Source organism: Symsagittifera roscoffensis, chromosome 8 (assembly GCF_963678635.1).
Source record: "Symsagittifera roscoffensis chromosome 8, txSymRosc1.1, whole genome shotgun sequence".
Taxonomy (NCBI): domain Eukaryota; kingdom Metazoa; phylum Xenacoelomorpha; order Acoela; family Convolutidae; genus Symsagittifera; species Symsagittifera roscoffensis.
The window spans coordinates 29227789-29250729 of NC_087069.1; the positions used below are offsets into that span (position 1 = coordinate 29227789).

The 22941-nt window shown below is 38.5% G+C and overlaps 1 protein-coding gene across 1 annotated transcript; it reads left to right on the forward strand.

The window, feature by feature from the left end:
* The first annotated feature begins 129 nt into the window (after nucleotides 1-129).
* Nucleotides 130-22937, forward strand: LOC134852879 (uncharacterized). Its single transcript, XM_063868723.1, has 10 exons — nucleotides 130-326; nucleotides 503-878; nucleotides 1295-1413; nucleotides 1728-1882; nucleotides 7273-7441; nucleotides 8561-8963; nucleotides 9867-10068; nucleotides 10393-10517; nucleotides 20239-21331; nucleotides 21753-22937. Exons 1-10 carry the CDS (start codon nucleotides 307-309, stop codon nucleotides 22475-22477), a joined length of 3387 nt encoding a protein of 1128 aa, XP_063724793.1. The 5' UTR covers nucleotides 130-306; the 3' UTR covers nucleotides 22478-22937.
* The last annotated feature ends 4 nt before the right edge of the window (nucleotides 22938-22941 follow it).

Genomic DNA, 22941 nt, shown 5'->3' on the forward strand with positions numbered 1-22941 from the left:
ATTGCTCGTTGACTTTGTTCAGTAGAATTGGGATTCTGCGAAAAAATCCTTATCAAAAAAATAATTTAAGTTTTTGCTGTGTATCTGGTTTTTTGCATAAAAAAGATGAGCCCTTTAGGTTAACATTTCAGTGATCGCATGAGACTGCAACAAATTTAAGAACGGATGAGACCAGAAACCAAGCTCTAAGAATCAGTCTCACTTACAGATCTTTTATGTACTACAGACGGGAGACGAATCACGTGAAAGAACAAGATTCACTTTGCTTTTTTGCTGTTAGATCATCAGTCCAGAAAATGATCTGAAATGAGTGCAATTAACGCAAGGTGAGCAGCTTTGATCTCGAACTAACCAAAATTTGTAATTTTGGACAGGACCTTTGCTAGCTTTGTATTTGAGAGTGGACTTCTGAATTGTCAAATTCTGTGAAAGCACACTTTGAAACTTAACGACTTCATAATATAATGAAAGATTCTTGGTTTCAATTAAAATAATGTTTTAGACCGAACTCTACTGAAAATGGCTATGAAAACGTCAATCGGGGCTGCTGTCGGAAGATCCGCAACTTCAAGTTGTTCCGACGTCTCAGGTGCAAAAAGAAAGAGGCGACTGCCAGCTCAAATGATAGTAACGCCAAAACAACAGTAGTACACCACCTAATAACACCCAACATTGAAATTTTGGACTCCAATGTTGAGATCCCGAATGTCAGGACTCCAGTTAGTCTTCGGGGGGCTCGCAAACTTCCGATTCGAAGGCATGTCAGGTCTCGCTATACGTTGAAATCTCTGAGACCTTCGATAGCGCCTCGTGATTCAAATCGGTCCATGACTTACGAATTATCGGAACATGTATACAGCGATGGAGCTTTTTACAACGTAAGTATCTTTGTTTTCTAAATATCTTCCGATGAGTTGCTAAGCTTCTGTTTTATTTCTGTTTGTTGTTTATTATTTCAGGTATCCGATATCATCAATATGGTGTACGGCTCTTTAATCTTTTCTAACATATTTTCTTTCTGAAAAAGACCAGCTTACAGCTATTTTTTTGATTTTTTAATGAATATAAGATGTTGTCAGCCAGTTCATGATACTTGTCCATGTAAAATATGGCTCGGTTGAGTCCTTGGAGGATTTTGAGAAATGAGTCAGCAACATTTTAGATTCCAAGTTAAGTTTGATTTTATGTAAAGCTATTGCAAGAGTTCGATTCTTTTCCACACGCAATAGCGTTATTGTCCATCTAATATTACAAGAAAAAAAAACACTTCTGTTCACTTGTCTGTTGATTGTAGGAAATTGAGGACAGTCGTGACATATCGGCGAGAAGAGTGAGCCACAGAGCGCACGTGTACGACACACCAGACGCAGAGAGACGACTGGCGGCACCCACTAACCAGAACAGTCGCGACGAGTGAGTTCCTGCCTTTCCGTTAATGCTTTCAGTTTCGTTGAGTGAATATTCTTGTTCAATTCCAGTCCAGAAACTTGGGACTTTCTTTCTTGTTTTCAGCTAGCAAAGTCGGCTTCATTGGAAAATGGATAGTAATTGCTTGCTCTAAGACATAAATGCAAACTTTTGAAGATAGTTTAGTGTGTTGGCAAAGTCAATTCGAATCATGGTTCCTCAAACCAGGGGATTTCTTATCCCCGTGTGAAGTGGTCGGACAAATTCACGAGCTATTATCATAATAATGATGCCGAGTAAAGTCCTTCGTGTTTTCCCAGATATAGCCAACGTGCGATGCGGACGCTGGAGAATGCAGTGAACAATGATGATCTGAGAGCCATCCCTTGGGAGTCAGCGGGAGATCCAGGCAGGTACTACCTGAGGAGTCCCACGGACACCATGTTCTACACCGTCAGATCTGCCCCAACGGGAGGTAAATTAGTAAACCTGGCCGCATGTTTTCTTTGAAATTTTTTGACATTTCTGAAAAACAATCGAGGTTTTTTTCTGTTAACTTGCATTTAAAGACTCTTTTCCAACTGTATGGTGGCAATTTTTGTACTACTTGTAGTTCAAGTTTTAGGGCTGTAAGTCGAAAGCTTTGAGAAATAAAAGATAGAATCCAAGAGAAAATTTATTGTGCTATTTATTCCTCAGAGCACGCACCCGGTATACCTGTTTTAAACTAATTCTGGCCCGTCTTCAGAGACGTCTGAAAACGGACCAAAAGGTCTCGTGACAATCTATTAGACACTAATGCTTCAATGATTCCATGTAATCATGTGACAATCAGTATTGTAATAGCAGCTTGATTATTGTCAGTGATTATTATCACCATTTACGCAAGCAAACGTTGTATTATTTTACGAGTTCATTTTGTTTCTAAATTAAATAAAAAGTCAAACGCTTGTCCAGCTATTCCACTTTATCCAACTTAACTTGCATACGTTTTTGCTCAGAATTAAAGCTAAATTTCAGTAATAATATCATGTTTTTTATCAGCATGTGTTTTATCCGCTTTTTTGGCTGCTCGTGTTTGGAAGACAACAAGAGCATGTGGCGCAAAAACCAAGATTTTAGGTATTAATTTTATTGGCCTGAAGTACTTTTCTTGGTACTTTTCAAAGCTGATTTTTAGGCGTTTTTTAAAATAATTTGAGACCTTCTTTTTGCCCATTTTGCCTGTGTTGGCGAAGTGGAGCATCGCCTGAGCGTTTCATTATTTGTTTGTTTTAACACTCGCGGAGCGTAGTTTAATTTTAAGAACTACCTTTGTTCCAACCTCAAGTGTTACATAACTGTGCTTTTTTATTTGGTGACACTAGCATTAAATCCTTTGTGTCTTCGAAAGTTGCTAATTCCTCAAACATTAAAGTTGCTAGCGTTTTCCATTTAAATGTAGGATCTCTGCATAAACATTGTGACGAACTGGAAGCATTAATAGCCAACCATGGATCGCCACCTGATTTATTATGCCTAAGTGAAACCTGGCTTCATGAAGCCGGCGATATTAATTGCTACAAGCTGACTGGCTACAATACTAACTGAGAAAAAATAGGAGTAAGAACGGAGGAGGGGTCTTAGCTTAATGTCAGAAGAATATCTGAGCGAGTTACTAAATTGTTGGTTAATTTACGTGAAAGTATTCCATTAAAGTTTTATAATGCTCGTTGTTTATAATCAGCCGTAAGCCAATAAGTTTTGCTTCCTTGATGATTTAGATAAGACTCTTGAAGCTTTATCAATCAAAAAGTATCCTGTTATAGCCTGCGGTGGTTTCAACATTGATATTTTAAAAGCGAATAACCTCTCCTCAAAATGTCATGAGGTCATGGAAAGCAATGGCTTTGAACAGCTGATCACCAAACCAACGCGAATTGCCAATACAAGTGAAACTCTTTTAGATCACTTCATTATTAAAGTCTTAAAAGTCAAATCTGCTCAAGTACGAAATAACATGTCTTTTTCTGATCTTTCTCTGATTACTTTGGAATTTTACACATCACAGTTAGAAGACGAAGATACAAAAACTTATCGTGATACTAGTTTTCTGAAATCCATATTGAATCAGCAGATATCTAAAACGATGCAAACAATTAACTTTTCAGAATCATTGGATGATTGCTTTCATCAGTTTGCATCAAAATATAATAGAGTATTAGATAATTTTGCTCCTTTTAGATCATCAAGTTCGAAGAAAAGAAAAGCTAAGTTTTCATGGATCACTATTTAAAAAAAATTGATTGCAAAACGGAACCGGCTACATAAAGCATGGTCAAAAAAAATCAGCCCCGACTGCGAGAATTCTAGAAAGAAATTTAAAACTGAGATTCACTTTTCAAAAAAGACCAATATAATAAATTTCAAAAAAGACCAATATAATAAATTTCAAAAATGTATTGGTGACTCAAGGCAAGTCTAAAAAATTTTAAATGAAAATAATGGAATTGCATGTGGCAAAAAAGAAAAAATTATCTCAATTAAAAACACAAACGGAGAACTAATCACGTCTCATCTTGACATTGCAAATGAATTTAACAGATTTTTCTCAACTATCGGTTTTAACCTGTCCAATGAATTACCAAGTTCTAGCTCAGAGCAAATCCTTGAGAAACCAAATTTTTGTATGCGTAACATTTCAGCGACAGAATTGGAGATCGATACAATTACTACATCCATGCAAAATAAGTCATCTACTCGATTTGGTAATATTACCATGTCATTTTAAAAGCGAGCTGAGTAACTATTGTACCCCTACTGAAAATTCTAATAGGCAAGTTGTTTAAATCAGCCTCCTTCCCCAGCTCTTTTAAAAGCGAGCTGAGTAACTATTGTACCCCTACTGAAAATTCTAATAGGCAAGTTGTTTAAATCAGCCTCGTTCCCCAGCTCTTTGGTCGGAGCTGTGGTTCATCCGCTTTATAAAGAAGGATTAAAGCTGGTTTTAGAAAATTACCGTCCAATATCTCTTCTCATAACCTGGAGTAAAATTTTCGGGCGTGCTATGTACAACAGAGTATACGAATGCCTGGACTTTTTTTCCTAATCTGTGTCAAACAGTTTGATTTCCGAAAAAGCATAGTATTATTGATGCAATTGCAGAAGTTACGCCGGTTTTTCTTGATTTGAAGATGGCGTTCGATACGCTTGATCATAAAAATCTTTTAAATAAATTAGAAATAAGTGAACAGACGTTACTATGGTTCAAATACTACCTTAAAAACGACAGGCATTTAGTGCAAATTGGAAATTCCAGATCTTATTGGCTGGAAGTAAATTGCGGTGATCCACAGGGTTCCATTTTGGGGCCCGTGTTATTCCTCATATATATCAATGACCTACCCAAAGTGTGCATTTCGTGTGAAGTTTACTATTTGCAGATGATACAAACATTGCAGGTTTAAATTGCTCAATTGAAAGTTTCAATAATGATCTTAAAGCGGTTACTGAATGGCTTTGTGTTAACAAATTATCACTAAATATAGATAAAATTGTGTATTTGAACTTATCCTCACTTAATGATTCCAGTTCTCTCTTATACATCAATAAATTACCCCTAAAAAGCATTTCTTCATGCAAATATCTCGGTGCTCATATTATCATTCAATGTTCACAATAATTACATGCGGAACAAAATCAGAAAACAATGCGGGATTGTTTCAAAAATTCGTCATTTTTTTTCCAAATTCGTTTTTTCTTCATTACTATAGTTCAAATGTTAAACCAATTTGCAATACGGAGTTCTCGTATATAATTGCACCAATTATACTCAACTATTGCCACTTTTGATGATACAGAAACAATTTTTGCGCTTAATTCATTTCAAACGAAAATATAATAGCATTCGTTCGTATTTTTGCACTAAAAAAATTTTTAACAGTTCACAAGCTACATGTCTACGAACTTCTCATATTTGTATTGAGAGCCCTTGGTGGACATCATTGTGAAAATTTTAAAATAATCTTTTCTGTTTTGAGAATCCTGTTTACATGACACGTAGAGCAAGTTATTTTTCCCTTGAAAGTACCAAAATTAAGAGTCTAATACAACGAGCTTTGCTCAGCTTTAGGGGATCGAAACTTTTCAATCTATTACGCGATAAAAATTTAGTTCCGGCTTTTTTTTGACAATTCAACTCATTCTGATATTCAATCTGTGGCTCATAATCTACTTGATTTATACACTTTGAGCAATGAAGACATCGTTAAATACAAATTTGCAGTTAACTGCTGACGTTTTTGTACGCCTTTTTGTTTGTCAATTAATTGGGTTTTCAAATAGTCCCTGATTATTTGAAAACCCCTCTTGGACTTGTGTACTGGTTACTGCCACTTGAGCTCAGTTAGGTGCCCAACGTCAAAATGGCCTCCGTCAAATTCTATTGGTGTCAGGGGGGCTCTAGAGACGAGCTACAGTTAGTAGTGGCAGTAACCGCTAAGGGAATAAGTTCAAGTTTTACCTTTGAACCGAACAAAAGGGGCTACGACTACTTTCTGAAGATAACACATACAAATTCAGAATTGTTTTTTCTTTTCAATTTTCAGCCAGTTGTGTCAAGTTAATATAATTAAACCTATTATCTCAAGGTGTATATCGCCAGGAAATTGTCCTACATACCACTAAAATAGTCGAGTTTTTTTGAGAGACGTTTTTTTTCTTAGAGTAAAAAGCTACTATTTTGCCTCCTTTATTCTTCAGGAATTATATTTAGTTATTGTTAATTCCACTCTCATGCTTTTGTAATAAAGTTTATTCGAATGTCTTTGATTTTAGGGCAGCATCCTGCAATCCAAACGGGTTCGTCCTCTCCGAGTTGCTAAAAAGTTTGCTTAACTTATATTCGGTTAATAAGCCGTTTTGTAACAACGAGGAATTAATTCTTCTTATATCTGGCTTACTTTTGTTGCCGTAGAATTATATCTGTCTGCTTTATTAGTGGCTAGTGTTTGATGCTTATCAAGCGCCCTTGGCGCTGATGCTAGGACGTGAGACTCCTGAGATCGAGGTCTGGGATACCAGAAAATTTTTTAAATTTGACATTTTTTAGGCCTATTTTTACTATTTCTCGCTTCTGTTTGCAAAGTGCAGTTTCCTTTGTGTTTTATTGTTATTAAGAGTCAATCAACGTAGAGAAGAATCTTAAATAAGTAGTGCTGTTTTTTTCTATTTGTTTTCAGGAAAATTTTTAAAATTTGTCCCGGCTCTGATTTACTTTTTCTTGGTTCGATTTTTGGTTTCTTTATTTTTTCAATTCATTTTTTAATTCATTTTTTTAATATAAAGAAAGCAAACTCCCCTATCGAGCAGCAAAATTGTAAAAGTGCTGGAAAACAATATCGACGTCTAGTTTCGTGGATTTCAATTTTTGATTTCCCAGCGGCATAACAAATTAACTTATTGATCGGAATTGAGTTAGCTTTTTTGAAGTGTCAATCGTAACTTGTTCTCGAAAACTTGAGAGCTTGTATGGCTGAATGTTTTCTTTGAAATTCAATTTTTGTATTTTTGCGGGTTTGCGTCGACCAAATAGATTTTCCAAGCTCTTCCAAAGCACTTAAAAGGCCCTGTTTTGAACAAAATGTTTGCGCCGCAGGCAAAATTTTGAAAAAACAGGCCAATATTGGAAAAAATTTAAGGTTAGTCAGTCAAAAATAGATATCTCAGAATAGTACAAAGAGGGGACCCTCTGGGTGGGCAGGGGGTCGAATTCCTGAAGAGAGGGGGCATCAGCCCCCCCCCCCCTAAGTTCGCCCCTGGTTGTTATTAATAATAATTTATTAATAATTGTATCACGATTGTTATTACTAATTCGTTTGATTCTAGGCGCTGGTAGTGACGACTATTACGAGTCAGGTGGGGGAGAGGCCGACACGTATGCTGCAAGACCAGGGGCCAACCACATCTACTCTCAGATTGTCAGGAACGGGGCCCCCAGACCCCCAATCAGATCCAGGTCTGCAATGCTAGCCGAGACACCTTCATTACCAGACAGGTAAGCAATACAGACTTGCTTTTTTGTACTGTCAAACACTCATTTGAAATCACACCAATAAGTCGTGGTTTTTCATTATCTATTTATTGATAACGATATTACCAATATTTAATTATGATTGCGATTAGCAAGCGTAGCAAGTCGAAACATAGAAGTTTTTCAGGCAAACAACTTGGCTAGCATAATCATTGAATTATTGCTAACAGCGCGTGCACTGTACATTAATGTGGTGACCTGCACAATTACTGGTTGCTTTTTCTTGATATTGCAGTGCTTTCAAACTTGAAAACTATAATAGTTGTTGTATTGTACGTCTGTTTAGTTTTTGTTGGCTTGGTTTCCTCCACAGCATTGAAGTTTTTTTGTTTCAGTGGTTTTGACCTAAAATGAAAGTCATTTTGACTTATTTCTGTAGCAAATTAACAGCTCCATTTTTGTATACTTCCCTGTGTTTTTTTATTGCTTATAAGTTTTATTCAGCTTAAGGAGTTTCGGCTTATATTAAAATGGCATAATTTCCTCATTTTGCGTCATTTAAAGAAATAGAGTAGAGTTTTATGGGGGTGTTTATTGCGGCGAGGAGACGTAAAAACTTCGAGCTTCAAAACTTTAGATAGCTGATTTTTTTGTGGCAACACGTTTGGTTTCGGCTCGTATTGTCGTCTTAATTTCCTTTTAAAAGTTTTGCCTGAATACTAATTTAACGCTGGCAGTTGTGTTTCAATACATGTTTTCTTCAAATTGATCTTCATTTGTTAATAAAAACAATTAAATGTTGGTAGAGGCTAGTTTTATCGGCGGCGGTTTTTTGAAATATTTTTTTTTTCTGGGAAGTGGCGCCCGTTAGTTTGTTACCCTTGATTTGTTGGTTTGTCGGTGATGTATCACTAGAGTTACAAAATTCCGCTTCAACTGTGTTAGATGATTTTTCCAGCATTCTAAAACCGTATCACTCTACTAAATTGAAGTTTTTGTATTGGTCAATATTCATTGTCTCATTTTCGCACTATCGTAATAGTTTTTCGCAAAAAATATTCATTATATGTTTTTTGTTGAAAATGAAACAAAGTCTTAACGTAGCTACACTGTTGAATTATCTAAGCAGTTTTGTAATTTTAGGCCCTCAATGTCAACCCCTCACTACTCATCTCACTTGCACAACAGCAGTCAGCAGATATACGACGAACTGGACAAGTATCCACTTCCTCCCCCTCAAAGTGCAGGGGGAGGGGGAGGGGGAGGGACAATAGTAAACTACTGCCTCAACTCAACAGCAACGCCCTGCAGTTCGAACAACAACCTACCGATCACCTTAGCTTCAAATAACAATCTCGCTGCGGCGACACAGATTAATAAACATTTTAATACGCCTTGTAGTGAGTCATCAGTGGTGCATCTGCAGAAGAAGGGCTTGGATCTCAATTGTGAGGGGGGAAGTGGTGCTGGGTTGCAGTGCACGAGTAAAATAGAGAACTCGACGGGAGGGGAAAATGTTCCTGACGCTCAAGGAGATGTACCCGAGGTTTGTTGAATTTGTTGCTGCAAGCAATATTTTGACGTTATTCATTAGAAAGTTTCCTTTTTAACGGATATATAGTATCAGGAGCTCCAATATGTTCTTGAAAGCAATTTCCTCGTTGACTGCGTTTTGAGGTCGCGTTTTTAAAAAAAAAAAAACGTCTTATAATTTAATCACGCTCAAATTTGTTTTTTTTGTGGTTTCACGGTTGATTTCTTTCATTGTTCAGTTTAATTTAATTTGATGAAAATAAGGATCCTATCACCAAAATAGAAATGGCGCAAAAAATTTGAGTTACTGCTAGGTTCGAAATTTGATTTCAATTTTTGAGAGTTCTGAACGGAATAAAAAAAAGGCGTCAACCCAGTTCTCTATTTGAGTTAGTTTTATGAAATAAGTTCCCATTATAAATTTTCGAATTTGAAGAGGCACTGGCGGATTTTAAGAAATCCTTTTGGTATTTTTTAAGAAGTCGAGTTTTGGCCGACCCACCCTAAAATGTTTCTAAAGGCGCCTTCGGCGCCAATATATTATAATTTTGAGGGGGGAGCGCGCGCCGAAAAAACGCAATTTTTCGGTCAAAATTTTTCAAAAAAAGCCTAAATAAAAATGTCTTTTTTGGACTGTTTTTTTTCAAATTTTTGCCTGCTGCGCTAAAAATTTGGCCAGAACAGGGACTAAACCGTCCTTAGGGAGAGCTCGAAAAATCAATTTGTTCGACCTAAAAAAAAGGTCGACAAAATTTTCGATTTTTTTTAAATCCGCCCTTGTGAAGAGGTTATGTGATTTTTTTTCTAAATTCGACAGTTGAAAATTTTCTTCAAAGAGATTCAATTTGTTCCATTGTGTTTAGTTCATTGATACTTGTCATCATTTAGTTGGTTATGTTTTATTCGGTCGTAACAGGAACACCAAAATGCTGATAGACCAACTTCTTCGGACGTTCCTCCGTTGCCCTTTGCAGAAGTAGACGAGGAGGAGGAAGATGAGGATCAAGAGCAGGAGTCTCAGATGGAAGAAGTGCCGACACTGTCTGGATCTGCAGGAGAGGGCAACTCTGCTCATTATGAATATGCAGAGCCAGTAGACGCCTGGTATTATCAGCGAGGTATAAAGATTTTTGACGATGTATGTTAAGTCCGCTTTTCTTGTCACGTGGGTGGTCTAAGTTAGCCCTGTGGTTGGTAGACCCGTAGAAGTTTTTGGTATCTGTGGCTTAACCACCCCCTTATGGTGGAAGAACCATTGTAAACAATAGAGCCTGATCTAGATCTATTTTTCGGTTTATGATACCTTTCGATATTTTCCAGTTCTTTCAATTTTAATAAATCAGAAAACATATCAGTGTGAACACATGAAAAAAATTGTAAACCGTTTTTTAAGAATTAACTTTGAGAAATTTGAATTTCGAAAATGGATGTTTGTGGACCAGGTGGCAATGGAGATGGGACGGGAACTCTGACGAGTGAGAGTGACAGTCAGTACACGGAGGGAGGAGCCATCAGGTACCATGTCATCACCATGCGACCCAGACTAGGCTCAGACGGCGGCAGAAGTGTGAGTAACATTAAGTTGTTGACAACTTTCACGTCTGATTTTGTCGATTTCCTCGGGCAAGAGATAGTCTTATCTAAATAGATTTCATAATTGTAACTTTTTGAAGTTCGCGATGATTATCAACTGTTTTCTAGCTTCGTCTAGTTATGTTAGGTTGCAAGAAACCCCCCCCCCCCCAACAGATATAAACATGGGGTTTTCGCTATTATCCTTACCTGCTTATATGACATGGCTCTTTTCTAGTTTCCCACCCCTCGGAAAATTACAAAATTAGGCTGTTTAAAAATTGTTCACATGGCATTTTGCATGTCAGAAATGTAAAAACTTGTTCATGCTGACACGTTTTAAGGAATTTTTTTGAGAAAAGTCACTTTAAATTGACTTCCATATGTTGAATTTGAATAGAAACAAAGTTGCTTTATCTGTACGGTATTATAGTAAAACATCCATTAATGATAATCCATAATCCATGATAAAACAACCAGATGGAAACTCATACATATTTATAGTTATAACTTATACTGATTAACATATAGAATTCTGGTGATTAAATAAGTATCTATTTACACGTAAAGACATGTACTAGTTCTTATAATGCACTGTCTCTCAAATGATTCGAGGTCAGTTTCAACCAGACTAAAAAATAGCGAGCTGAATTTAAGTTGCTATTAGGAACCCTCTCAGTGTTCCGACATTTTGGCAGAAAGCTTCTGCGGAACCGCATACCGAGTAGGAAATTTGGAACCATCAATTATTCTTGGGGATCATTGCAAATGACGGAATAAATCTGCCTGCACAACCTACTCAGACCACCACCACCCATTCGAAAACCACAATAGCTGGGGTACGATTTACCAATAACAGGTAAAACTCATACACAGGTTAGAGACCGGGATTTCGAAACCAGGAAAAACGCGTACAATGGGAGAACCAATGTCAACTCCTAGATAACGTGGGGTCAACTGTGGATGGTGTGCCGTGCGAAGAAGCGGTTAAGAAAATCCAGTAAGTTTTTCCTTGTTTCTAGGAACCGAAGGCGATTGAACCAATATCACCCTAACCTTAAGATTTAGAACACAACAACCAGAGATCTATGAGGCCGACTGCAAATATTTTTGGTAAAACGAAGAAATTTAACATTGGAAAGATTTGAAGCACTCGCACGTAAACAAGGAAAAACAGAGACTTTGGAGGAATTCCACTGCGGACTTACAGAGCTCGTAGTCAAGGAAACTTCAAATGCACATGTAATGACGGAGGACTACAGGCCGAAATAATCAAGAGATCAATTCACAGCCAATATGTCTAACGACGATGTCAGCTAGCAGAATATGTCTAACGACAAAGATATGCTAGCAGAAAAAAAATCCACCGAACAAGCGTTAGATTACGCTGTCAGGCGTGAGAATAGCCTAGAGAACCAGTTACATATCCGAAAACAGGGGAGGTCTGGAATAATAAGTGGAAACACAAACATTAAATCGGAGCCGGCAATTGTGTCCAAAAAGCGGAAAGAACATATCTCAATCACGAGGCGGACGTGGTCGGGAAGCAATCTAAGAAAAAAGCGACTTCGATAAATCGCCAGAAAACAAAACCTGTTTCAAATGCAGCAATCCATTTTCAGCAAATCACCTCAAACAGTTATAAAACACCTAATTTTTATAGTTATAACTTCTACTTCTACTGATTAACATTTAGAAGCCTGATGATCAAATAATTATCAATTTATGTGTAAAGATAAATGTACTGTTTCTTATAAGGCACTGTGTCTCAAATGATTCGAGGTCACTGTAAGTCAGATTTAAAATAAGAGAACTGAATTTAAGTTGCTATTAGAAACTGTCTTTTTCTCAGCAAGCATAGAACTTACCGTCGAAGGATACTTTACATTTCACCTAACGGACGAGGGTATAATATGGCGCAGCCAGCAGTTTCAAAAAAGCCTCTCAGTGTTCTGCCATTTTGGCAGAAAGCTTCTGAGGAACCGCCTACCGAGTGGGAAATTTGGAACCAACAATTATTCTTAGGGATCATTGCACAAGACGGAATAAATCTGCAGAACCTACTCGGACTACCACCACTCATTCGAAAACCACAAGAGCCGGGGTACGAATAACCAATAACAGGTGAAATACATACACAGGTGAGAGACCGGGATTTCGAAACCTGGAAAACGCGTACATTGGGAGAACCAATGTCAACTCCTAGATAACCTGGTGCCAACTGTGGGTGGTGTGCCGAGGGAAGAAGCGGACATGAAAATCTGCAATTGCATTCACCTGTGTCTAGTACCGAAAGTCGAAGGCGATTGAGCCATTGTCACCCTAACCTCAAGATGCAGAACGCAACAACCAGAGATCTTTGGGGCCGGCAACAAACATTGTTCGTAAAACCAAGAAATGTAACATTGGACAGATATGAAGCATTCGCACGTAAACAAGGAAAAACAGAGACGTTGGAGGAATTCCTTTGCGGTCTTACAGAGCTCGTGGTGAAAGGAAACTTCAAATGCACAGCATGTAATGACGGAGGACTAGAGGCCGAAATAATTAGAGATCTGTTCACAGCCAATATGTCTAAAGACGAAGTCCGAAAAGATCTGCTAGTAGAAACAAAATCCCTCGAACAAGACATTAGATTGCGCTGTCAGGCGCGAGAAAGGCCTAGAGATTCAGATACATATCCGAAAACAGGGGACGTCTGGAATACTGAGTGGAAACACAAACAGAAAATAGGAACCGGCAAATTTTGTCCAAAAAGGAAGGTAACAAAATAGCGGAATCGATAATTCACTCCAAAACGAAACCTGTTTCAAATGCGGCAATCCATTTTCAGCAAGTCACCTCCAACAGTTACAAATCACCTAACTTTTATAGTTTCAACTTCTACTGATTAACATATAGAAGTCTGATGATTAAATTAGTATCAATTTATTTGTAAAGACATATGTCATATGTACTCTTTCTTATAATGCACTGTCTCTCAAATGATTCGAGGTCAGTGTCAGCCAGACTTAAACATGGAGAACTGAATTTAAGTTGCTAATAGAAACTGTCTTTTTCTCAGAGAGCATAGAACTTACCGTCGAAGAATAGTTTATATCTCACCTAGCGGACGAGGTTAAAACAGGGACCGGGGGGGGGGGGGGGTGTTCCGGAAAAGAGCTGCTGGCGACACAATGTGAGGCTCTTTTCCAGTTTCCCTCATCCCTTTCAAAATACCGAGTTTTATGTTTGTTTTACGTTTCATTACGGCTAAAGTTGTCGATTTGTTCACCACGCCAAATTTCATTGCTTTAAAAACGTTAAATAAGCTTTTCAAAATTGAATTTGAAGGGGGGACTACAAAAGAGCCAAATGTGATTGGAATTGGAACCCGCAAACAAAAGTTACGTGTTCAAAGTGGCTCTTTTTTCCAACTCCCCCCCCCCCCCCCCACCTCACACGAGCTTCAATATATTAGTGTAACGAGTGGTTTTACGACGTTGAGTATGAGGACCAAATTTGTTTGTCGTGGCCTTATTAGTCTGTATGTAAATTTTCATAACAATCGGACAATGTGGTCAACAAATTTACTTGTAGAAATTTGCATGTGGGGGGGGGGAAGGAAAAAGAGCCTTCAAAGTTTACAGGTAGAGGGGGGGGGGGGGTGTGTGAATGGTTGGTAGCGTTCGTTAGGAGAGCCATAAAGGCACACTGAAGATGTATCACTTCCCCGGTGATCCATTGATTTTCTAGGGACCAACTATCATACTTGGGCACAACGTACAAGTGTGATAGAAGGGTCTCGGTAAAAACCAAGTGTGACAGAGGGGTCCCATCGTCCCAAATCACGCTAATTCTAGGCAAATGTAGCAAAGCAATTAAGGGCTCTTTGGTGGGGGAAGGAAAAATAAAGTTAATCAATAGACGCCGCTCGTCCGTTTTCAAACTTTCTCAAACCTAATTAACCAGCCTCGTTTGCGCTGTTCCAAAAACCACTTAATTTGATAGTTAGAATAGATTGTCTTAAGATCTGTGAAGTTAATTGATCGAAATCGTTAAAGTCAAAATTCTGACAGGAGTGGGATTCGAACCCACGCATCCGAAGATACTGCATCCTGCCTGTTACTACGAATTGTTTAATTTGCACCTAATTGCTGGCCACATTAAGTACTTGTTTGTATTATCGAATGGTATAATATCATTACCATGGTTATAAGACAAGTTAACTTATGTTGAAAATCATAAATATAACAACTTAGTATCTCAAAATAGAGCGAAAGATTCGACCAAGCCGAATCGTAAAATAAGTGACTTCAAGCCGAAAATTTTGTCACTAAGTCATGAAATATGATTAATTTGAAAAAATTTTGGAAGAATTTCTGAATTTCATGATCTTTCTTCACAAGTTATTGGCGTTTTCATAAAATTTAAGCCTCCAAATGATGTTTAGGAAAGTTGAAAAATAAAACACGGTTGAAGGTGATTTTCTTGTTTATAATTTATGCATTTCAAAAACCGGCTGATATTATTAACGGATGCCAATCCCAAGTGATTCATTGTCTTAAATAACGCTTATTATAGAGTGATAGCTTAGGATTTTGGCAAGCAACGTTTTACAGATTAAAAAATAATGATTTGAGGTGCTTGTAAAGTTTAATTTTCGGCCTGAAGTACCTTCGGCTTGAAGTTCCGTCTGCTTGTTGTCCTAGACCCGAGGGGTGCCGGACATCAAGCCGAATCGTAAAATTAAGGACTTCAAGCCGAATATTTTCTTATCAACTTGTGAAATATGATTAATTTTAAAATTTTATTGAAGAATTCCGGAACTTCAGAATCTTTCTTCACTAAATATTGGCGTTTCAATAAAATTCAATCCTCCAAATGATGTTTAGGAAAGTTGAAAATTAAAACACGGTTGAAGGCGTTTTTCTTGTTTATAATTTATGCATTTCAAAAACCGGCTGATATTATTAACGGATGCCAATCCCAAGTGGTGCATGTCATGAATAACGCATTTGATGGACTATACTTGCCTTAATTTTGAAAAGCAACGTTTTACAGATTACAAAATAGTGTTTTGAGCTGCTTGTAAAGTTCAAATTGTGGCCTGAATTTCCTTCGACTCTGACGTCATAGACCCCCCTTAGAGGGGCGTTCAACAGTGCCGAAAATAAAGTTATTGTTGGCTCTTTTCTAGTTTCCCCTTTCAAATTCAATTTTGAAAAGTCTATTTAACGTTGTCATAATGCAATGAAATTTGGCGTGGTGAACAAATCGACAACTGTGAACAGATGTGTTCTTCATACTTTCAGCGTAACATCACGCATGTAGCCGTAATAACACGTAAAACAAACATATAACTCGGTATTTTGAAAGGCGGGAAACTGGAAAAGAGCCTTATTGTTCAATGCAATCACTTCTTGCTTAAGCTGATTTCTAATAAGGCCGAATTTTGAACAGATACGGAAGAAGTGGTCATTTGTTCCCTGGAGCTGTTTTCTGTGCTTTTTCCAATCCACGAGTGCATTTGAAATAATTTTTAGGGATCTGCTTAACAATCGTCCTCCCATTGGTATCTACTTAAGAATTGCCACCCCTTTCAATAAAAGCAGTAAAAAAGCGCTAGCGCTAGAGCTTTGTATTGAGAATTCTAATTTTGCTGCGTTGTGATTGGTCAAAAATGCTTTATTTTAATCTACTTAACAATTGCCCCCTTTCTCAACAAATCACTTAAAAAATGGGCACTGAATTTGATTGGCTAATTCTAGCCAATCAGATTGAAGCAAAATGGTTTTAGTTCAAGATGTTGAAATTTTCATTTTTGGGAGGAATAAGTAAAAAGACCCAAAGATTTTTAGATAGGATTTTGCGTTTCGTGTCAATGAACGGAGAGTCTTTTTAGAGGTTGACTTTTTGTGGGTTGATTTTTAATTTCTTCTGGGGTTCAATTGAAATTCATTTGCTGAAAAGAAGGCAAATTACACTCCCGAATAACAAGTCTAAATGGCATAAAAAACTAGAATGACTTTTCGATTTGAAAGTAGATTTTAGTTTTTAGCTTTTCCATTGGAAACAAACCTACTGGGCCAGCTTTCTCTTGGGTTAACATTATGAGCCAATGACAATCATTAAAGATTTTAAAAATTCCAAAGAGCTTTAACTTGTATTTTGTTCTCGAAATCTGAAAAATTTTCAAAAAGTGAATCAGGAATCGTTTTTTTTCGTATTTATTCAAACTTTCTCAAATTTCTGTTGGCTATGTTTTTTGTTGTAAAGCATTTCTGAATAAATGAGTTGAATTGATTAGGTTTTTCCAAAGAGAGGTTATTTTGTGATCGGAAAAGCGTCCTTGAAAGCAGTGGCTGTTCTATGCAGGGGCGGATCTAGGATTTTCTCGATGGGGAGCAGTTTTTCAAAAGAATTTCGAAAATTTTGTCGACCCTGTTTGTCGAAACTTTTTGAAAAAGCAGGCCAAAAAGGTGTTTTTGGGCACTTTTTGAAAACTGTGGACCATAAAAATTGCGGTTTTTCGGCGCGCTCCCTCCTCAAAGATTGTGTATATTGGTGCTTTTAAAAAAATTTTCGGGCCAGTCAGGCTATAATGCATATCTCAAAATAGTACAAAGGGGGACCTTTTTTGTCAGCAGGGGGTCGAATCCCTGAAGGTGGGGGCATCCCCCCTAAATCAGTTACTGATTCTATGGCATTGTTGTCATGGAGATGTCGATATCATAGCGGTCTTTGAGTGTCATTCAGAAATATTTTCACTTGCGAAGTGAGTGTATTAGTACGAATCTTCTTTTTTTCCAACCGAAGTCGCAAATATTGGTGTCACTTTTAGGGCACCTTTACAGCTTTTTCATAGCATGTGCTTTGACATTCGAATACTTATAAGTTAATTAACAGTTGATGCATTTGTAATTCGTCAAATGAAGCGCAAAAAGTGATTTGTTTCAAACAACAATGATAATGAATGCTCGGTTTAAGAAATTTTCTAACTCTATATTTCTCGAAATTTTTTGAAATGCATAACTTATGCATAATGTGGCTTTTTGCTTCGCAATTTGTTACATGCAAAGTTAGTGTGGATGCCTTCAGTTTGTTATAAATTTATTTTTGCAAAATTGAGTCTATTTGTACTTGGTGCCGCTTTTGCTGAATGGCATTGGCAATTTATTGGCATTTGTAGCTGCTTTATTCGTGACTAGAATTTGTCGGTTGTTAAGCTTTTGCATGGCTGAGTGGATAATGCGCAGTGAGACTCAAAATCTCTCTTGCAGTAGGTCGCAGATTCGAATCCTACACGTAGCCGAGTCTTTGCTAATTCGAGGTTTGTTTCAACTTCTTTTTTCACTTTTAGATCTGCTTTTTAGTGGTGTTCTCGCAAAAGTTTGCGAAGCGCAGCTGCACCTCTGTGTTTAATTATTTTCGTGCTTTGAAGTGTTAAAGCGAGGAAGGCAAGCTATGCTTTGAGTTGTTGGAGTTCTTTTTAGAGGCCAATTGTTATTTGCCGAAGCCACAAGATGTTTTTGTGATAGGCATTTTAAGTTTGTCTATATGTAATGTGTTCAGATAATTTTGGGCGATTTTATAGGGAGACTCTTTCATTGGGGCGATGTTAATGGTCTCAATAGAATTTAGTTCTTCTGACGCTTGAAGAAAGTTTAACTGAACAATTTGTTTTTTATTGTACAACTAGTCATGACAGGAGTTATTACACTTACATAATGCTGATACACATAATCTCTGGTTAATGATTCACACTTGATCTGATTTCTTCGTTCGTTCGTTAGCAAAGGCATGGCTGCCCATCAGCTAGCCACTGATTGCAGCGTCTCGGACCACCGCTCTCCATCTCAGACTGTCCTGGGCGACTTCGTAGCATATATTTTTCCACGACTTCTTCCAAGCATCGTGCCTTATTCATGGAGGCCTGAGGATCGGTTCAACGTCTTCCGCGACGTTCATTCTCCATGTTGTTCTGAGGCCACCCGGTGGGCGTTTCCATGACTGAGCTTTTTCAAAACATTAATGCTTCTCGAGTTTCAAACATTAATGCTTCTCGAGTTACTTGTTCTTCCCCCATTCGAAGTACATGACCACACCATCTTAGTCACATCTTTCGCGGGTGAGAGTCGAAGGATGTCCCAAGGTTTGCTGCTGCTCGGATAGTGGTGGTGTCTTGATCAGGTCGTGCTTCGAGGTAGCGTCTCACGCATCTTGTTTCCCATAAATCAAGTCTGACGAGGTCATATTTTTTGTCCATGTTTCCGCAGCATATAGCAGAGCGCTCATTACGCATGCGTTGAATACTTTGTTTTTCGTGTTTCTCGTCGTTCCCTTGTTCTTCCAGAGTTTTGCTAATCTAGAGCTGTTGGCAGTGGCGCATGCGATCCTGTTTTGTACTTCTGTTGCTATGTTGTCATTGGACGATAGCCGACTTCCGAGGTAGACGAACTCAGTGACGTTTTCGAGCGGGTTGCAGTCGAGGTACAGCACCGCTGGGTCAGTTCAGGCAAACATGCACTTGGTCTTGCTGGTTTGCCATCACATCCACCTGCGCGGTGGGTCCGTAGCCCTTGTATGGCGTCCCTTATCTCTTTTGGTCGGCGTCGACCTGGTTGATCATGTTTCCGTTGGCATCCTTGAGTGACTCTGTGATAGTCTTTGTCTCCGCTGCCGCCTAGCGTGTTGATCAGTCTGTAGTGTGTGTCCTTTTTTATTTGCTAATTCAATCTCGACTGTCTTTTCGTCCAGGTATTTGCTTTTGTCCCTTTGTATGAGTTGCTTTACGCGCTTTCTTTGGTCTGTGACTTTTTTGACCCTTTTTTGGCCGTGTTTACTATAGCTTTTTTGATACGCTCCCATTTTTGGTTTACTGTGGCGTCGCGTTGTACACCTTCCGCGGTCCGGCGTAGCTCTTGGCAGTACTTTCTTGCCGTGGTTGAGTGTCGAAGGGCTTCAAGGTTGAGCCTTTGCGTTTTCTGTGTCTTCTTGTAAACTCTAAGCTTCGACTTGAGGGCGCACGTAAGCATTCGGTGGTCACTGTCGAGGAGAAGCCCGTCTTTTCTCACGCGGGCGTCACTTATCGATGTGCACCACCTTCTTCTAATTAATAGGAAGTCGATTTGATTTCTTGTTTTCCTGTCTCTAGAGCACCATGTAGGAAGTTATTGATTTTTTCCTGAACATGGTATTTGCTATGCATAGGTCGTTTGATGCCGAGAACAGGGCCAAGCGGTCGTCATTATCGTTCCGTTGGGATGGCTTGACCGCCCTACCAATGTAGGTGCTTTCGGCTATATGCGCTTGATCTATCCTTGCTGATTTCTTCCCAAAGTTATGACGGTATTACCATTCCTCGACTAACTTAATTTGAATAAATTTTAACTGTGTTGTTGCGTATCGAGATAATTTCGATTCAGATCTCGATGCTTCTCGTCTTTTCGAATTTGTTGAAAATAAAAAAATTAATTCGTTTTTAACAAATTCGAAAATACGATCTGAATCGAAATTATCTCGATACGCACGCAACACAACGGTTAGTTTTTTGTCTGCGTCTTTTTATTTTTCGGAAATTTAGTCTTTGAGAGGTGTGATTATGCCATTGAGTTATGCTTAGTGTATTGAAGAAAATAAATGACCGATAGGAGTTTTAATTAACATAAAGGAACCATTTACAAACGAGTTTAATTATCTACTTGTGAAATTACATCTGAAGTGTATCTGTTTAGCTCGCCCGACAGCAAGACTACCAAGGTCGTTTTGGTCCATATAGTTGTGTGCATCTTTACATCAACGAGGAAGCCATTCGAGCTCACGAAGACAACGCCCGACATCTCTACAACGCCGTCAATTCATACAGGCCCAGAATCCGCCAGCATCCGGTACAACAGCATATTTACGACGAACCCCCCTTCGAAAGCCAGAGATCACTCCCCCAGTTGCAGCTAGCTTCAACGGGTAATTTACCTAATGTAGTTCACCATCACAGTGCAATGTCACCTTTAAATGAGAGCAGAATAGGAAAAAGTGGGAAGGGTTCTGGGAGTCATGGACCTGCGAGCTCGTTTTTGAAGTTCTTCTCACATCTTCGAAAAAGTTCCAAGTCTAGTAATAAACATGCGAGTGAGGACCGAGGTAATAATCCAATGGGTTTGAATCTTGCAACGTCCTTAAGCAGTACTCACGTGCCTCCAACATCGCCGCTTCCTGTTCCGCCTCTGGGTTCCCCGACAAGTGTGGGATCCAGTCGTTTTGCGGGTTCCTGGGTCAACAGCAACCCCTCGAGCAGTTCCCTTCTGCCTCCGAACCCATCTCCGGGAGTCGAACCTAGGACCTGTGAACAGCCTTATTGTGATAATAACAATAATCTGTACGAGCTGCCGGAGCCAAACTTGCCATCGCGAGGTCTTCCAGTTTTAAATTTAAGACATTCAACGATTCCAAGTCAGAGGATAAGTCAAGATGTTATGGAATCGGAACACTATTATTCGGAAGTGCAGTATTATGAAAATTCAGAATCGAATAACCCAACGATACCAGCCACTCATCGCAGCTTGTCCCATCGTCGGATATATTCGGAACCGAATCCTAGACCGACGTCGAATCGTGACTCGCTAGATGCTGGCAATGAAGATGAAGAAAATTTAAATGACGACAACGAAGATGTGAAGAGTAATTCATCGTGTGAGGCGACTTATGATAGACTGTTTGAGAGAAGATTACCTCCTGTTGACAGAGGTGAGGTAGATATGAGAGCTAGTTGTCGGGAGGAGTTGCCGGGTAAGCTTCGCGTTGATCTACCAAGCACAGAACGTGAAAATGGTTAGTCATGTATTAGAGTAAATTCCTGGGAACGTTTAACAAGTTTTCGTAAATATATTTCATTTAATCATCCTTGCGACGAGCAAGGTTATTGAGACTGGGTACTGTACATTTTAAATTACTATCCTTCTCCAAAAAATAGGTTCACAGAAAGGATCTACTAAGGCTGCGTAGGGTTCGAGTCCAGTCAGGAGCTTTACTTTTAGCTAGGAAAACTTAAAATACCAGGCTATCGTCAGGAAATTTATTATTTAATGGCAATCAGAAACTTTTTGTTATATGTTAGTTGGCAGTTAAGAACTTTATTCAGTAATATTCAACATATATTAATTGACAGCAGTCCATAAATTGAAAATTTGCATTTTTTTCGGACCCGATTTTTATCTAAAATGAGTTTCGTGAAAGACGTACTTCCTTTTAGAATACACCTGTGATTACAATTGCAACTCAGCCGACCAAAACGTCATGAACAGCCTAAATGACACAATTTCAATTCGAGCCAGAGTGTCATCCTTAGCCAGTCACATATACCAGGAGATCCCGGAAAACAACTGGATACCTTGTGACGACAGTGCTTGCTCGACTCCTAGGCGCGGCAGGGTTTCGATGGTATCTGTTCAGATCCAAGACAACGAAACAGCCCGATTGGCAGCCATAAAAACAAACGGAATCTCAAAGCCACTGGACGAAAGACTCAATACATACAGGAGTCCAAAAGATACAAGTGGTTTGATGTCATGTTCTAGTCAAATGTCTCAAGTCGATTCTACAATGTCAAAAGTTTATTGTTTATCAAATCAGTCGACGCACAGACACACAGTATTGACGACTCCTAGAAACGTTGACGAATCAAGGTCTAGAACGAACAGTTTTGTGACCTGTAGAGGAGGTGTTTGTGATAGTTCGATTTGTTCAAGTAGTGACTTATCATCAGCCACAAGATTAGGAGCATTAACCCCTAGATACTTAGAGAATTGTGATAATTGCACCCCTAGAACAGTTGCAAATAATAATAGTGCATGTGTATCAAGTCGAACGGAAGAATCAAGTTCGTACACACTAAGACCGCTGCCATGTTTGAACAGTTTACGACCGACAAGGCCCGTTCGGGAAAAATCACCTTCAGACCCTAACGACTTTCTATAACGACAATTTGACCCGCAAGAAAGAAAGTTCCCCGTACTTTTCGATTTGACTGCGGGTTAAAAGAGGTCTTAAATTCGGAAAATGTTGAAAATGAGTCCACGTTTATCAAGTATCACAGCTTTGAAATAGCCAAATAACTGAAACAACTTAAACTGTAGCTGTATTTAATTTAATTTTTCACAATTAGTCGATTATGATAAATAAATATACATGCAAGCCATTGCTTTGGTGTAGCTAATATTAAGACCGGACGCTGTATATTCAGTTGTCTTTTAAATCACTTCATGGAAAATATATTAATTAGCGTAAGTGAAACTACCATTGAAAAATTAATAAATGCATATTTTGATGTTTTTCCTCCATACATAAAGCATAGTTTAACCAGCTTTATAACTTAACATGGAGTTTCAGAGAAGTCCAAATTTAGATCAAATCTAGAAAGTTTTTTAACATGCGAAAAACGA

Coding starts and splice junctions, on each gene's coding strand:
- LOC134852879 (XM_063868723.1), top strand. CDS start 307: ATGAGTGCAATTAACGCAAG. Junction 327..502: donor ATGAGTGCAATTAACGCAAG/GTGAGCAGCTTT, acceptor ATAATGTTTTAG/ACCGAACTCTACTGAAAATG. Junction 7,442..8,560: donor ACACCTTCATTACCAGACAG/GTAAGCAATACA, acceptor TTGTAATTTTAG/GCCCTCAATGTCAACCCCTC.